General features: G+C 36.2%; 1 protein-coding gene across 2 annotated transcripts in view; it reads left to right on the top strand.

The window, feature by feature from the left end:
- The window catches only part of SOS1 (SOS Ras/Rac guanine nucleotide exchange factor 1), a 126,072-nt gene that overhangs the window by 56,058 nt on the left and 52,335 nt on the right, over positions 1 to 17,679 (top strand). For both annotated transcript variants that reach the window (XM_062209308.1, XM_062209307.1), the window contains exons 6-8: positions 2,722 to 2,865; positions 14,301 to 14,411; positions 14,491 to 14,589. In XM_062209308.1, coding sequence (XP_062065292.1) covers positions 2,722 to 2,865; positions 14,301 to 14,411; positions 14,491 to 14,589 — 354 coding nt within the window. The remainder of the gene's footprint in view (positions 1 to 2,721; positions 2,866 to 14,300; positions 14,412 to 14,490; positions 14,590 to 17,679) is intronic.

Below are 17,679 nucleotides of genomic sequence, written 5' to 3'. Positions count from 1 at the left end.
TTCCATGTATTCTGAGGAAGAAGCCCTCTTATTTAGGTAGAAGATATTTTTGTTTAATTTGACTGATTTAATTCATTCAACTAACACTTCTTCAATGTCAGTTGTACTGTTGGGCTCCATGTGTAGCAATTGGAATTTGAAGATGAGAAAGAAAAATTTCCTTCCCTCAAGTGTAGTCAAGATATATAAACTTAAAATTAATTTTATTACAATATGATAATTACCATAGTAGAAATATGAGAGGAGTATTATTGGAAGCACAGAAGTAGAGCCAGTAACAGTGAAACTAAGGGGATTTACTAATCTTATAATAATAATAATTAAACCAGCCTAATTGGTCTTGAAGAAATACTGACTGCAAATGAGGTTGTCTAAGAGTATTAGATGCTAGTAATTTCTGAAACTAGCCACACAGTGGTAGATGACTGATAAAGAAATAATGATTGTCTCAGAATCTTGGACAGGACTCAAATTATGGCAAAGAGTGAACATAAATAAGGAGTAGGTAGGGGAATGACTGTACAAATCTGTGAATATACTAAAAACTACTGATTTTAGTCACTTAAAATGGATGAACTATATGGTATGCAAATTATATTTCAACAAAGTTGTTTAAAAATTGAGTAGAGACAAAATTTCTTAGCTTACAAAAATCAGAGGCATATATGGTCAAAACACATCTAAAGGCACTCAATATCATTGGTCATCACAGAAATGCACAGTAAGACCACAATAAAATATTACTATGCACTCACGGGAAGACTAAAATTTTAAAAACTGAGAATATCAAATGTTGAAAAGGATGAGGAGCAACTACTTGTGAGAATGTAAACTAGAATGTAAACTAGAATAAACATTTTAGAAAGTAGCTTGGAAATTTCATAGAGCAACGCACATAAACTACTGCACAGCAATTCTTCTAGGTTTTAACCCAGGAGAAATTAAAATATGTCCACACAAAACTTGTTCCTGAGTGTTGATAGTAGCTTTATTTGTAATCACCAAAAACTGGCAACAATTCAGATGTCCATGAAAGATAAATGACTGTATGAATTGTGCTATGTTCACATAATGGCTTGCTACTCAGCAATACAAAGAAATGAAGTTGTTAGACATGCAACAACACACATGCATCTTTTTTTTAGAAAACTTTTATTTAATAAAAAGGAATTTTGAAAGTACAACTTTTGGATTATAGCGCCCCCCCCCCATAACCACCCGCCCACCCACAAACCATCCTATCTCCTACTCCCTTTCCCATCCCATTCTTCATTAAGATTCATTTTTAATTATCTTTATATACAGAAGATCAACTTAGTATATACTAAAGATTTCAACAGATTACACCCACACGGACACATAAAGTATAAAGTACTGTTTGAAGACTATTTTTACCGTTGATTTTCATAGTTTAACACATCAAAGACAGAGATCCTACATGGGGAATAAGTGCACAGTGACTCCTGACACATGCATCTTAAAAACATACCAAAGAAACTAGACACAGAAAACTGGATGTGATTCTGTTTGCTAATATTCTGTAGTGACATAAAGAAAGGGTCTATTTGTCAAGCATTCTGCAGTGACAGAAAGCAGAGCACTGCTCTCCTGCTGAGGGTTGTGAGGCTAGACAGGGATGGGGTCAGAAGGAAACTTCTTAAGGTGATACAAGTGTTCTGTATCTTGATTACAGTGATAGCTACAAATGTAAATAACTGTATAAAATCTCCAAAAAGTATGTTGAAGTTGTATATATAATGTTGTATATGAACCATGCCTCAAAGTTGATTAGACAAATTGTAATCACTGATAAAAATAATCAAATCAAATAATAGTAACCAATGGATTTTAATATAGTGGTACAAAATCAGCATATTTTCAGAGTCCATATTGCAGCTAACTGTAAGAAACTACTAATTGTTGAATGTTGATATAGTACCATAGAAGATTATTTGCTTATATATGAAATGTCCATTATAGGCAAATTCATATAACCAGAAAGTAGAATAGTACTTGCCAGAAAAGAGAAATGAAGAGTGGTGCTAATGGGTACAGGGTATCTTTTGGGGGTAATGAAATGTTCTAGAATTTGATAGTAGTGATGCAACACTGTAAATATACTAAAAGCTATTAAATAGTAAATACATTTTATAATGATAAGTTTTATGATGTATGAATTATATTTCAATAGAAGAATTATACAGAGAAAGAAAAGAATATCCACAAATACTTGAATAGACTATTAAAATACCTCCCTCTTTTCTAACTACATATTTGTATAAAGCTATATTTTGTTCATATATTAAACCAAAACAAATTTATAACAGCAGACTGAATGCAGAAATAGATATGCAAGTCCTGCTGTCTCTTATTATTAGAGATTTGCATAAATGTAAAAGAAATGCTATTCTTCTAAATATTTCCTTTTTGTTGTTTTAGAAAAATATAGTTACTTTTCATTAAATATTTATATTGACATGTAATAGGCCTTTTTTTTTAAACAAATGCTTTGAAAATTTCTTGGTTTTAACTTCTAATGTGACAAATATTGATATTTATAGTTATAAACAGAAAATTTTTGTAATCTTCATAAGTCATTTAAATTTCTCACTGTCTACCATGTTGAATTTTGTGATTATAAAAAGACTGGCTCAGAATTTTTTATTATTACTCAATAGCCTAACTGAATTGATGTGTTTACCCCCTACTCCTTCCCTACAGGATGTAGAAAATATATTTAGTCGTATAGTAGATATACATGAACTTAGTGTAAAGTTACTGGGCCATATAGAAGACACTGTAGAAATGACTGATGAAGGCAGTCCCCACCCACTAGTAGGAAGCTGTTTTGAAGACTTAGCAGAGGTAAGTACTTCAATTATATACCAATAAAATCTATGTAAGGGCCTACATTTGCATTAAAATTAGAACGCTTCATTTTTATTTCCAGCTGAAGTCATTAATATTAACTGCTGAATATCTGTTATTGCCCATTCCTCATTGGGTCATTCTTAGCATTCCTTTCTATTATCTTATCAAACATAAAACGTGACTAATTAATTATAGAAAAGCACATTCCACAGCAGGAAGGCATTACAGCTGATACCCATTGGTCTACTGTAAAATCTTATATGGCAAAGCTTTACAGAAAGTCAGTAAATGACCTATTGCTGAAGATGCCGCAGAACTTCAGTCTGGGGTCAGATTACTTATTTTCCAATCTAAGCTTTTCCTAAACTTCCATATCTTTATTTGTAAAGTGAGGATAACAGGACTCATACTTTTTGTGATGACTAAAGAACCTTTCTGAAGTATTTAGCTAACTATCCTTACACAGTATATATCCTTACACAGTAATATATAATTGCATTATTACTTAAAATTGAAGGAATGAAGTGAATGGGAAAATCAGGTCTAGAGCCTGGATGAGTCAGGTATCCTGGGTAGAAAAATGATAAACACAGCCTCCTTCGTGGGCATTTCACGTGCTAAGGTATGCGAGTTAGTCATAGCAAGCTAGTGTTGAGAGTCATTCTGGCTCTTATTCTGCTTTGCTTTTCTTTCTTTTAAGATTTTATTTGAAAGGGAGAGTTACAGGGAGAGGAGAGAACGAAAAAGAGAGAGAGAGGTCTACTATGTGCTACATAATCCCATTTGTAGGAAGTCCAAAAATATGTGAAACTATCATTAGGAGTAGAGGTTAGAACAGTGGTTGGGGAACATGAAAGAGCTTTCTGGATGCTACAAAAGTTCTGGATTTTTATCTAGGTGGTGGTTAAACAGAAGCATTCTATACATATATGAAAATTTTTCAAATATTGTATAACTTATACCTCAATGTATAGAAAATGAGGGAAAGTAAATAAAATTTCAAGCATACAATGACCAAGAGAGTTTATTACCAATAAACTCCTATTACTAGATGTTTAATTAAAGTTGTTCTTTGGCAAGTTGTATTCAGAGGGAAGTCAGTAAATACAATAATTTAATAGTGGAAGGAAATTAGTAAATATGCTGGTAAATTTCTTAAATTGAATAGTTTAAAAACCAAAATTTTATTTTGTCTATAACTTCTAGGCATCAATTATAAAATATACAGTGTGTAAAGTGGATTTTAATAAAATAACCTTAAACTGTGAAAAATATATACATAAACATTTTTTTAAAAAAATTTAGGAACATCATATAAGGAATAGAAATACTACCTGTAGCTTATAATATACAGAGAGGAAAAAAGAACTATAATAGTACTTTTTTTCAGTTCCACTGATAATAGGAAAGGAAAATGAAGCAAAGAGAAGCAGCGATAAAAGAAAATAATATAAATAAATGAACTACCTTAGTAACTCAGAATATGTAAAATTATGAAATTGAGTCTACTTTAAATATAGTAATTATCATATTTATAAAAATTCGTTTTGTGAGGCTGCCATTGTGACATGGCAGGTTAAGCTGCTGCCTGTGACCCTAGCATCCTATAGTCCTGGCTGCCTCACTTCCAATCCAGCTCCCCTGCTAGTATGTCTGGGAAAGCAGCAGAAGATGGCCCAAATACTTGGCTCTTCCTAACCCATGTGGGAAACCCAGACGGAGCTCCTGGCATCAGCTTGGCTTAGCCCTGGCCATTGCAGCCATTTGGGGAGTGAACCAGTGACTGGAAGATCTCTCTCTCTCTCTCTTTCTCTCCTCTCTACTCTTTCCTCTCTCCTCCCTCCCTCCCTCCCTCCCTCCCTCTCTTTTTCTCTGTGCAACTCTGCCTTTCAAATAAAATAAATTATCCTTAAAAAGAAATCCATTTTGTGTGGTTTACAAGAAATGTACCTAAAATACAATCATAGAAATATTTAAGATAAATGGAAAAATCACTTCATATAAAAATAAATCAAAGGAAGCTGATACATCATTATTAGTTGAAATTAATTGATACAATTAAAGTAAGCTTTGAGGGAAAAATAAAAATACTGTCTGATAGTAAAAGGAACAGTATCATGAAGATATAACAAACAGTGGGTATTCACTTGATTAAAAGCTTCAAAATATAGCAGGGAGAAACTAACAGAATTACAAGGAGAAATGGAAAACTTCACTATCACAACAGGAAATTTTCAGACATCTCTTTTAGAAATTAACATATCAAACAAAAATTATTAAGGCTATAGAAAAGTAGAATAACAAAGTGAATAGGTTTAATCATGTGTGTGTATGTATAAAATATAACTCCTATAGACTAGAGTCTATCTCTTTTAGAAATTAACATATCAAACAAAAATTATTAAGGCTATAGAAAAGTAGAATAACAAAGTGAATAGGTTTAATCATGTGTGTGTATGTATAAAATATAACTCCTATAGAGAGACTAGAGTCTATCTCTTTTAGAAATTAACATATCAAACAAAAATTATTAAGGCTATAGAAAAGTAGAATAACAAAGTGAATAGGTTTAATCATGTGTGTGTATGTATAAAATATAACTCCTATAGAGAGACTAGATCCAAGAGATGGTATAAAAGTTGACCATGGTATTAGATCAAAAAAGGAAGTCTCAAATTTCTTTTTTTTGGCTTTTTTTTTTTAAATAAAGATTTACTTATTTATTTGAAATTCAGAGTTACACAGAGAAAGGAGGAGAGGCAGAGAGAGAGAGAGGTCTTCCATTTGCTGGTTCACTCCCCAGTTGGCTGCAACAAATGGAGCTGCGCCGATCCGGAGCCAGGAGCCTCCTCCGTATCCCACGTGGGTGCAGGGGCCCAAGGACTTGGGCCATCTTCTATTGCTTTCCCAGGCCACAGCAGAGAGCAGGATTGGAAGTAGAGCAGTTGGGACTTGAACCAGCGCCCCTATGGTATGCTGTACTGCAGATGGCGGCTTTCCCCAATACGCCACAGCCCCTCAAATTTCGAATAATATCCTACAGACCATTTTTCCAACCACAAGAAATTAGACATCACAGTAAAAAGGTTTTTAAATGAACGGAAACCTTAAAAATGAATTCTGAACATCTCATGAACCAAAGAGGCAAATGACAGTAGTGAAAATCACAAAATATTTGAAACTGAACAGAAGTGAAAATACTAAATGCTAAACCTGGTAAGATGTTACTGTTTTGTCCATTTAGGCTGCAGTAACAAAATGCCACAGACTGGGTAATTTATATCAACAAAGTTTATGTCTCACAATTTCGGAAGCTGGGAAGTCCAAAAACAAGGCACCGGCAGGTTTGGAGTCGGTGAGGACCTGATATCTGCCTGTGAGATGGCAGTGCCGTGGTGCTGCGTCCTCACATGGGCACGGGAGCACTGTGTGCAGCCTGCAGCCCTGTAGAAGGGTGCCAGGCACATTCACAAGGCCACTAGTCACCTCCTGGAGGGCACCCTCCTATATTGTTTCATTGAGACTAAGTTTCAACATGAATTCTGTAGGAGACACCATCATTTAAACCATAGTAGCAGCTGAAGCAGTGTAGAGAGAAACTTAGTTTTGCACATTGTTAAAACAAAATATGAATAATTTAGGCCGGCGCCGTGGCTCAACAGGCTAATCCTCCGCCTTGCGGCGCCGGCACACCGGGTTCTAGTCCCGGTCGGGGCACCGATCCTGTCCCGGTTGCCCCTCTTCCAGGCCAGCTCTCTGCTGTGGCCAGGGAGTGCAGTGGAGGATGGCCCAAGTGTTTGGGCTCTGCACCCCATGGGAGACCAGGATAAGCACCTGGCTCCTGCCATCGGAACAGCGCGGTGCGCCGGCCGCAGCGCGCTACCGCGGCGGCCATTGGAGGGTGAACCAACGGCAAAGGAAGACCTTTCTCTCTGTCTGTCTCTCTCTCTCACTGTCCACTCTGCCTGTCAAAAATAAAAAAAAAATAAAAAAAAATAAATAAATAAATAAAAAATGAATAATTTAAATTAAGTGAGTTGAGCTTTTAATACAAGAAGCAGGAAAGATATGAGGCCAAATTTCAGAGCATTTAAACAGTAGTAATAGAAGAACAGAATTAGTGAATTTGAAAACAAGTAGTAGATATGATAAAACCTCCTAAGGTCAGTCAAGAAGGAAAAGGGGAACACATTAAAAACAGTATCAAAAAGAAAAAATCCCTACTGATAGAAATATGTTAAATCATGGAAGAATTCTAAGATACACTTCAAAATTTTTGAAACTGTGATAAAGTAGTTATTAAAAGTTATAAAATAGGAAAATTGACTTAAGAAAAAGATGGTCTTCGTTAAGTTACAAAATTGAATTTTTTTTTTTTTTTGAGAGAATGGGTAGGTCAAAATATTTCAGCAAATGGCTTGAGTCATATACCAGGTGTTATGAGTTTTACCAATTTTTAAAGAACATTTACTGTTTTCCAAATTGTTCAGTGAATAGGAACATGAAAAACAACTCAAGTTTATCAGGATTATATATTACCAAAACTAGGTAAGAACTAGATAAAAGTATGAAACATTCTTACATGTTAATACAACTAGCTTCTTTAATTCATGTTTATAATACAATAAAACAGTATGGCTCAGTATTATATATCTTAGGAAATTCTTAAATTTTTTGACATTTAAAAAATTTTAATGTAATATTTCACATTAATAGGTTAAAATTTCAACAAGGAAGAAAAAGAGTTCGATGAAACTAGACATTCATAAGTTTCTTTACAGTGTTGGACAGACAGGGAATAGAAGTGAGCTTTCTTAATGTAATAAAGGATATTAATAAAAAACCTGTAAGAGATACAGTACATAATGGCAAAAAGGAACAGATAGGACAAAGTTGTCCTATTTGTTGTCAGTGTGATTGACTATATAGCAGATTCAAGAAAATTCCTATATTATTAGAACCGGTAGGCATGTTAAGTATAGTTGTTAGATTAAAAGATTAGTATATAGAAATTGGTCCCCAAGGGTGAATATTTGGCCTAGCCATTAACTTGCAGGTTGAGATGTCCATAGTCCACATAAGGGTACTGGGATTTCCTTCCCACCCCCAGTTCTTGATTCCAGTCTCCTGGTAATGTGGACTCTGGGGAACATCAGTAATGCGTCAAGTATTTGTGTTTCTACTACACACCCAGCAGACCTGGACTGAGCTCCTCGCTTTACTGCCTTCCTCCCCTGGCAGCTCTGGGCATTTGGAAAGTAAACTAGTGAATGGGAGAACATTAGCTTGTGTTTTTATTTTTAATAGAATGCTTTATAAGTACAACTTTTGGATTATAGCGGTTCCTTCCCCCATCTTGCCCTCCCACTCCCAAACCATCCCACCTCCTACTCCCTCTCCCATCCCATTCTTCATTAAGATTCATTTTTAATTATCTTTATATACAGAAGATGAACTCTATACTAAGTAAAAATTCCGACAGTTTGTACCCACACAGACACACAAAGTATAAAGACTAATTTTACTGTTAATTCTCATAGTAGAACACATTAAGGACAGAGGTCCTACATGGGGAGCAAGTGCACAGTGACTCTTGTTGTTGATTTAACAATTGACACTCTTATTTATGATGTCAGTGATCACCTAAAGCTCTTGTCATGAGCTGTCAGGGCTTTGGAAGCCTCTTGAGTCTACAAACTTCGACATTATTTAGACAAGGTCATAATCAAAGTAGAAGTTAAGCATAGAATTACCATATGATCCAACATTTTTACTCCTAGGTATCTTCTCAAAAGAACTTAGAGCAAAGATTCAGATACTTATGTACCAGTACTCACAGCATCACAATTCACAATAGGCAAGAGGTAGAAACAACCAACATTTCCATCAAGAGATGAATGGCTGAAATGTGATATAAGGGTACTTCAAAAAGTACATGAAAAATGGAATTAAAAGATAAGTTTACTTTAGTATCAAAAAAGTTGAATCCATGTATAGTGCTTTCATGATACACATTTTACATGAACATTTGAAGACCCCTTTATGCATAGTTTCAGGATTTTTTTTTTTTGCACAAAAACAAAAATCTTCTAATCTGTTTTCCGTGAATTTTTGACATTCCCTAGTAAAATCAAAGTATTTTATAGCCTTAAGGAGTGGCATTCTAATACATGTACATACTACAACCTGGATGAACCTTGGAAATAGTATGCTAATGCAGTAAACCAGTCACAAAAGGCTACATGATATGTGATTGCAGGCACATAAAATATTCAAAATAGACATAGACACTAGATTAGTGGTTGCCTACGGATGAGGGGGATGAAGTGATTGGGAGGTAATAGCTAAAGAATGTGTGGTTTCTTTGGGGGAAAATGAAATGCTTTTTAAAAATTTTTTTTCTCTTTAAAAATATTTGCAAAAAATGTTTCTATTTGAAAGGTAGAGGTACAGAGTAAGAGAAGGTGAGTGGGTAGGTGCAGAGGGAAAACAAAGAGATATCTTCTACTTGCTGGTTCATTCCCTAAATTCGCACCTCAGCTGGGGTTAGGCCAGGCTGAAGCCAGGAGCCAGGAACTCCATCTAGGTCTCCTTTGTGGGTAGCAGGGACCCAAGTATTTGCACCATCATCTGCTGCCTCCCAGGCACATTACCAGGAAGCTGGATCAGAAGTGGAAGAGCTGGGACTTGAACCAGGCATTCTTCTATGGGATGTGGGTCTCCCCAGTAGCCTACCCCAATGAAAATGTTTTAAAATTATTGTGAAGATGGTTGCACAATTCTGAGAATGAATAGTATGATATGAATTATATATCAACCAAACTTTAAGAGTAGTTTTATTTTTTAAGGCTTTTATTTGTTTTATTTATTTGAGAGACACAGACAAAAAGACAAGACAGGAGGTCTCCCATCCGCTGATTCATTTCCCAAATGTCCTGAATAGCCAGGATTGGGTGAGGTAGAAGCCAGGAATCAGGAACTCCAATCACATCTCCTACATGGGTGGCCAGGACCCAAATACTTGCAACATAATCTCCTGACTCCCAGGGTGTGCATTATCAGGAAGCTAGAATCAGAAGCTGAACCCAAGCATTCCTGTATGGGTTGCAGGCTCCCAGGGGGCATGTTAATGGCTGCCTGCTTCTAAAGCTTTTTTTTTTTTTTTTTGGGAAATAAAGTAGAAGCCAGCCAGTGTTTGGAACAGCAGTTATGACAGCTCTTGGATCAACTGCATCCCATGTCAGAGTGGCTGAGTTCATGTTCCAGCTGCAATTCTGATTTCAGCTTATTGCTAATGTGCATCTGGGGAGAGCAGCAGCTGCTGACTCAAGCAGGTTGAGTCCCTGCACACATGTGGGAGACCCAGATTGAGTTCTAGGCTCCTGGCTTGGATCTGGCCCAGTCCCAGGTATTGCAGACATTTGGGGAAGTGAAGCTGATGGGAGGTTTTTATCTGTCTGTCTCGCTTTCTGCCTTTTGAATAAATAAAAATAAATACATAACATTTAAAAAAAAAAGATTTATTTATTCAAAGGGCAGAGTTAGAGAAAGTCTTCTATACACTGGTTTATTCCCCAAACAGGTGAAATAGCCGGGGCTGGGCCAGTCCGAAGCAAGAGCTGGAAGCTTCTTTGGATTTCCCTCATTGGTGCAGGGGCCCAAGGACTTAAGCCATCTTCTGGTGCTTTCCCAAGCCATAGCAGAGAGCTGGATCAGAAGTAGAGCAGCTGGGACTCAAACTGGTGCCCATATGGGATGCTGGCACTGCAGGTGGTGGCTTTTACCCTCTATGCCATAGCGCCAGCTCCAATACAAAACATTTTTTTTTTTTTTAAAGAAAGTAATGATTCTGTTTGGCACAATGATAAAACACTGCTTAGGGTGCCCCATCCAATTTTGTAACATGTGGGTTTCCCTTCTCTACTTCCTATTCTAGCTTTCTGCTAATGTGTACCTTGGTAGGTAGGTAATGGTGAATCATCAAGTACTTGTGCCCCTGCCACCCATGTGGGAAACCCAGATTGAATTCCTGGCTCCTGGCTTTGGCCTTGTTTAGCCCTGGCTATTGCAGAATTTGAAGAATGAACCAGGAGATGGAAGATCTTTCTCTGTATTACAAATGAACAGAGAATGAAGAAAAGCTAACAGAGATAGTCAAAGACTATTAACTTGCATTTCTCAGAAGATAGGTCTAAATGGCCAACAATCAGAAGAGTAGATTTTCAACCTTAAAATAATCAGGGAGATGCAAATAATAACAAGACTGATAAAAGTCTCACGAAATTGTTAAGTCTGATTTTGCCGAATGTGGGCAATGAAGGGACCACTTGGATAAAGTCATTGCTGGTGAAAATTTTAATAAAACCATTCAAGCAGCTTCCCCTTGTAGTTTATATGCTTTAAAAATATTCATATGCACACACAAAGACGTATACCAAGTGTTAATTACAGGATTATTTATATATGTGAAAAACAGGAAACAGTCTTGACTGCCCATCAATAAGACTGGATTAAAGAAAATTGATATATTGGTAGAGTAGGATATTATATGAAGTTTTAAAGTAAACAAAGGAACTACATGGCTCAAACAGTGGTAAATTTTGAAAGAAGCTTTTAGTATAAGAAGTAATTACAGAAGAATAAACATATTCTGATCTTTACATGTTGGAAAGTATGCAAAACAATGCACTGCTTTATTTCTATATAATCTACAACCTATATAATCATGATATAAAAACGTGGAAATGATAAAGTTCAGATTCAAGATAGTGACTACTGGGGATTTGTAAGAGGGACTTGTGAAAGGGAACCTACAAAAACCAATTATACCCGTATTGTTTCATTTCTGTTTTTAAAAAAAGCTGAGGCACATTAAAGACAGAGATCCTACATAATATTTTTTTAAAAAATTAATTAATTTTCTATGCCATTTCCAATTTAACACCAGGTTTGTTTTTTTTTTTCATTTCCAATTATCTTTATATACAGAAGATTGATTTAGTATATAATTAGTAATTAATGTGCTGTACACTGTTATTTAATGCTATAACTAGTACTCCAACAGTATTTTTTTCACTTTGTGTTGCTATATGGGGGCAAACTGTTGAAATCTTTACCTAATATATACTAAACTGATCTTCTGTATATAAAGAGAATTGAAAATGAATCTTGATGTGAACGGAAGGGGAGAGGGAGCGGGAAAGGGGAGGGTTGCGGGTGGGAGGGAAGTTACGGGAGGGGGGAAGCCATTGTAACCCATAAGCTGTACTTTGGAAATTTATATTCATTAAATAAAAGTTTAATAAATGAAAAAAAAAAAAAAGCTGAGGCAAGTATTGTAAAACATGGAGCTTTTTTTTTGCGGTGCCGGCACACCGGGTTCTAGTCCCGGTCGGGGCACCGGATTCTGTCCCGGTTGCCCCTCTTCCAGGCCACTCTTTGCTGTGGCCAGGGAGTGCAGTGGAGGATGGCCCAAGTCCTTGGGCCCTGCACCCCATGGGAGACCAGGAGAAGCACCTGGCTCCTGCCATCGGATCAGCGCAGTGTGCCAGCCGCGGCGGCCATTGGAGGGTGAACCAACGGCAAAAGGAAGACCTTTCTCTCTGTCTCTCTCTCTCTCACTGTCCACTCTGCCTGTCAAAAAATAATAATAATAAAAAAAGAATTTATAAAAAAAAACATGGAGCTTTTTTGAGATAGAAGGTGGATATAGGTAGATTAGGCTAAGCTGTTCCCTATAGTTTGCTGCCAATTGTGTGTGTTGGTAATTAAATTTTGTTTGTCAGTGGCTCTTGTGTTACATCTTACCATTGAACTGATCATAAAATCACTAACACCTTGGATTCTTAGGAGTGCTTCCCATTTTACAAATTCGTCTTCAAGAACAGAACTAAATGATGAGAGTTTGTATTACTAGTTAATAGTCAACTTTACTCTCTTGAGAGTAGCTATTTTGGAATAGTAATACTAGCTACCATATATTCAGTATTACCTTGAACAAGACACTGTAATAAACATGTGTGACATCTCACTGAATTCATAAAACAACCCTGTAAAGTAGAAAATATCTGCATTTAGAGTAAACAGTTTGTTGAAGGTCACACAGCTAATAAGTAGTGAAGTCAGAATTGAAACCTGAGTCTCCAGAAGCCCCTGCCTTTACACCACAGCACTGTATAAAGCCTTTATTTTATCTGTGTCATATAATTATGTAATAAATTGGGGCTTATTGAAAGAGAAAGGCAAACTTGGTTACTTCCTATGATAATGATAATTTGCAGGCCCAAGATAAAAGTATCCCGTCAAAGTTTTACTCTTCTTCCCCACCCACTCTATTCATCCCTGTCTCCTTCTTGTTGTTATTGTTGAGGCCTTACTCTCCATTTCTATAAAATGTACAATGGACTGCAATTTCTGGTGTTTAAATTATAGAATTTTTAGTTGGCAGTTGAAGGAATAAAAATTGGGAAATGGACAAGGATCCTGCTGAAGGAATCCAGGACTACTTTAAACTTTATTTGCTATGTTGCATTTCCTAACAGCCAGAATTTAGATCTCTCAGTTTCTTATCTGCTGTTGTTACTATTCAGTCTTTCCTTAAGAAGCATCTAAATACAACATTAAGAGTAATTAACAATAAACGTGGTTTGTTCTAGAGTCTTTCCTACCGCTTTCTACAACACTCCGCCACTAGATGTCCTCTTCCTCCTACTGGAATTACCTTCATGGAAATGAGCGCTTTTAAGAATCTAGACCACTATTTTCACAGCAGTTTTATACTTGAAATGCAGCAGAGGAGAGAAGAGAGGCCCTATGCCTTCTGCTAAAATCAAGATCTCTACTCTGTTCTTCATCAAGAATCACTGATACTCAGCTTTTAGAGTATATTACTAATAAGATGCTAATAATGACATTTTTTGGCAACATGATTATATTTTGTGAAGTCTGTAATAAATACTAGATGGTATAAATTGTTATATCTGTTTTATATACTATGAGTTTAAAAGTCTGCTATGAAGAAGAAAAAAGATAAATGTCTGATACCAGTATTCCTAATGTTCACACCTTACCTGGTTGTGAATATCTATATTCTTTATTGTTCAAGTGAAGCTTCATTTGTTTTCTAGAACCAAAATTCTGTCCCTTTATGGTCATGTCTGTTGGTCATACCCTATTAGAATCCTTTAATGAGAGGTGTCAAATGTATAAGGATCCTGTTTCTCACCAAAATGAAGTGATTTACTCTCTTAAGAATAGCTAGATGTATTGTATTAAAATTATAGTTAATATCCTTATAATTTTTGTTTAGGGGACGTATTAAAGAAATATACAATTGTGCCGGCATAGAAGTGCTCATAATTTAATCTTGCTGTCATATGTTTTACTTTGGAAAGAGATTATGTATGTTCTACTTTGTTTGTTTTTCTAAGGAATTGGCATTTGATCCATATGAATCGTATGCCCGAGATATTTTACGACCTGGTTTTCATGATCGTTTCCTTAGTCAATTATCAAAGCCTGGGGCAGCACTTTACTTGCAGGTATAGTAATTTTAAAATCAAGATGTACATATGTCCGAAAAGTAAACTTTAAAAAAAATTTAATCACTTTCTTTTCTAGTCAATAGGCGAAGGTTTTAAAGAAGCTGTTCAGTATGTTTTACCGAGGCTACTTCTAGCCCCTGTTTACCACTGTCTTCATTACTTTGAACTTTTGAAGGTAAGAAATCTCTTCCTTGCTGTTTACAAAATATTTAAATGTGTTGATGTCTTTTTACCACTACATTTGTAAATTATTATGTGAGCTTGTGTGCACATTATTGTGTAGCCATTTTCTTTTTCAGTTAAGAAGCAAATGGAAATAAGTATGTAAGAATGACTTTTTTTTCTCTGATTTTATTAGTAAATTTCAAAGCACTTGTCAGCAGTTTTATCTTATGCCCTTAGTTCTTATTCACATGGTGGATAATTAGAAGCAACCTTGGATTTATGCATCCAGTTCTTCCCTGGGGACCTCAGCAGATTTAGGGACTCAAATAAGGGACCTGGTGTGAAGATAAGGCTGAAGACAGTGGGGAAGGGTAATTCACCTGATTTTCATAGCTCAAGCTTGCAACTGTCTCTGTGAAACTGCTTATCTTTTAGAGTGAATTTGTATAACCCAGGTAAAAGTCCCCATTTGAGCTGGTGTTTTGGTTATAGTGGGTTAAGCTGCAGCCTGTGATGCCAACATCCCATGTGGGCATCAGTCTGTGTCCTGGTTGCTCCATTTCCAGTCCAGCCTGTGCCTGGGAAAGCAGTGAAAGATGATCCAAGTATTTGGTTCCCTGCACCCTTGTCGAAGACACCGATGAAGCTCCTGCCTTTGGCCTGGCCCCAGCCCTGGTCATTGCTGCCACTGGGGAGTGAACGAGCATGGAAGATCATCTCTCTTTGTCTAGCCCTCTCTCTCAGTAACCTTGCCTTTCAAATAAATAAATAAATCTTTTTTTTTTTTTTGTAAAGAAAAAGTCCCATTGATTCCATGTGATCAATTTTGAATTGATCACAATTCAAAATATTAAGAAGCAGTGACCAAAAGGAAAACGTTTTGCCTTTTTTCTTTTCCTATTATACACTGAAATTAAGGAAGAGGGAAGCCTTAATCTGGATAAATTATATGGTGTAATTGTGTTATTCTTTTTATTCATAATGAACTAACCCTGTAAAACATGTATTAATACTGTTATTATTTTTGTAACTTTTATGTGAATGTTTCCTCAAAGAAAAATTGTGGCTAATATCATGATTCTGTTATACAGAATGTATTATAAGAAATCATATTTATAATTTATAGGAGCAGATGTTGAAATGGGGCCTCTTTTTTTTTTTTTTTTTTTTTTTTTTTTTTATAGAGTTAGACAATGAGAGAGAGAGAGACAGAGAAAAAGGTCTTCCTTTTTCCGTTGGTTCACCCCCCAAGTGGCCGCTATGGCCAGCGTGCTGCGCTGATCCGAAGCCAGGAGCCAGGAGCTTCCTCCTGGTCTCCCATGTGGGTGCAGAGCCCAAGGACTTGGGCCATCCTCCACTGCCTTCCCGGGCCACAGCAGAGAGCTGGACTGGAAGAGAAGCAACCGGAACAGAATCCAGCACCCCAACTGGGACTAGAACCTGGTGTGCCGGCGCCGCAGGCAGAGGATTAGCCTAGTACGCCGTGATGCTGGCCAGTTAAATTTCTTCAGTAGGACGTTTGACCTGGGAAAGGACTAAAGGAGTTAAAGGATAATATTTAATCACTAGGCAGAATTACACTGGTCTTAGCAATCTGTTCACTGCAAACAGTATGCAACAGTATGCCGTATAAGGTCTTTGTTAATATGTGATGATTATTTTAAGAGAATAATCAAGTGGAAGTGTTTGGCATATAAAGTCTTTATAAAGATTTCACTTGACTAGCCATAGTCATAATGGGGGTGTAAAAACAGTTTTATTATACAGAATTCTTCTTTGGAGTGATTGCTCTAAGGGGATTTTTACCTGAGTGTATAATATAATTCTGAAGGATTCAAAGGCCATGTGAACCCTCAAAGCAATTATCAATTTATAATTAAGAGCAAGAAACTTTGGATAAAGGTTGAGAAAAGCTATAAAACCCAGTCACCTCAATAATATGAGAAAGTAACTATGGGTATTAATTTCTCAAAATACAGGTAATTAAGATTTCTAAAACTGTAACTTGTAAGTACATTAGTCAGTAGTTTAAAAGATTATTACTGACATAAGTATGAATATTTCTGATTGCTATTATTGTTTAAGTTACATTGTAGAATTAGTAATATATGAGGCAGGAAACTGCCTGGTTAATCCATAGACTCTGATCACTCCTTTTTGTTCTGCATTCCCTCAGCCTCAAGATACTATTTGTATTTACATTTGCTTTGTTAATAAGTTGTCTACGTATTTTCATTCAGCAGTTTTTAAAAGTATATCCTGTGAGATGCTAGTCCCATGACATTTATGAACAAAGTTGAAGGAAGTGGATATTCAGTGGTCAAATATATTTTGGGGAACATTGCATCTTTAAATATACTCTTAGGTATTTTCAGTATACAATATTAAAACCTTTGCAAAATTCTGCAATAAAGCAATCTAATTGTTTTCTAGGATTTCCCAAATCAGTTACATCATGAAACTCTTTTAAAATCTAGTTCTTTTATAACTGCTACTTAAACTACCACAGTGAGGTTTTTCCATCAAATTAAGCATAGGACCTTTAAGCTCTTATATGTCTGACACTATTTTCCAACTACATGATTCTTACTATTTCTAGATTGGTTTTTTCTTTCTGGGAGTTGGATGCTACCCCAGGTATCAGTCTGAACTTGATAATTCTGGACTTAACAATGATTACATAAAATCGGAGCAACTGGAGGTAGCACAACCCATTGACATTAAGTAGCAGTTGGAAACTAGCCTTACTTTATCCATGGGTGGAGTGGCTTTGGAAAGTTCACTAGACTGAATAGAAGTCTGCTATTTCTTCTTGTGTTCTAGCCCACAGCCTACCAGCTGTGTGGCTTTTGACACGTCATTATACCTTTTTGAGTCCTGATTTTCTTATTTGTGAAATGCTTACCTCACTGAGTTGTTCTGCCAAACAAAATAATGTATGTAAAATACTTTATATATAGTAAAGAATATAATATTAAGTATTGCCAGGGCAATTTTTTGGTGCAGTGGTTAAGGCACTGCTTGGGATGCCCACATCGCATATCTCAGTGCCAGTGTTTTAGTCCTGGCCACTCTGCTTCCAGTTCAGCTTCCTGTAATA

The sequence above is a fragment of the Lepus europaeus genome, chromosome 13, assembly GCF_033115175.1.
Source record: "Lepus europaeus isolate LE1 chromosome 13, mLepTim1.pri, whole genome shotgun sequence".
Classification (NCBI taxonomy): Eukaryota; Metazoa; Chordata; class Mammalia; order Lagomorpha; family Leporidae; genus Lepus; species Lepus europaeus.
Note: the sequence above shows the minus strand (reverse complement) of the source record. Positions and strands in the feature narration are given on the sequence as shown.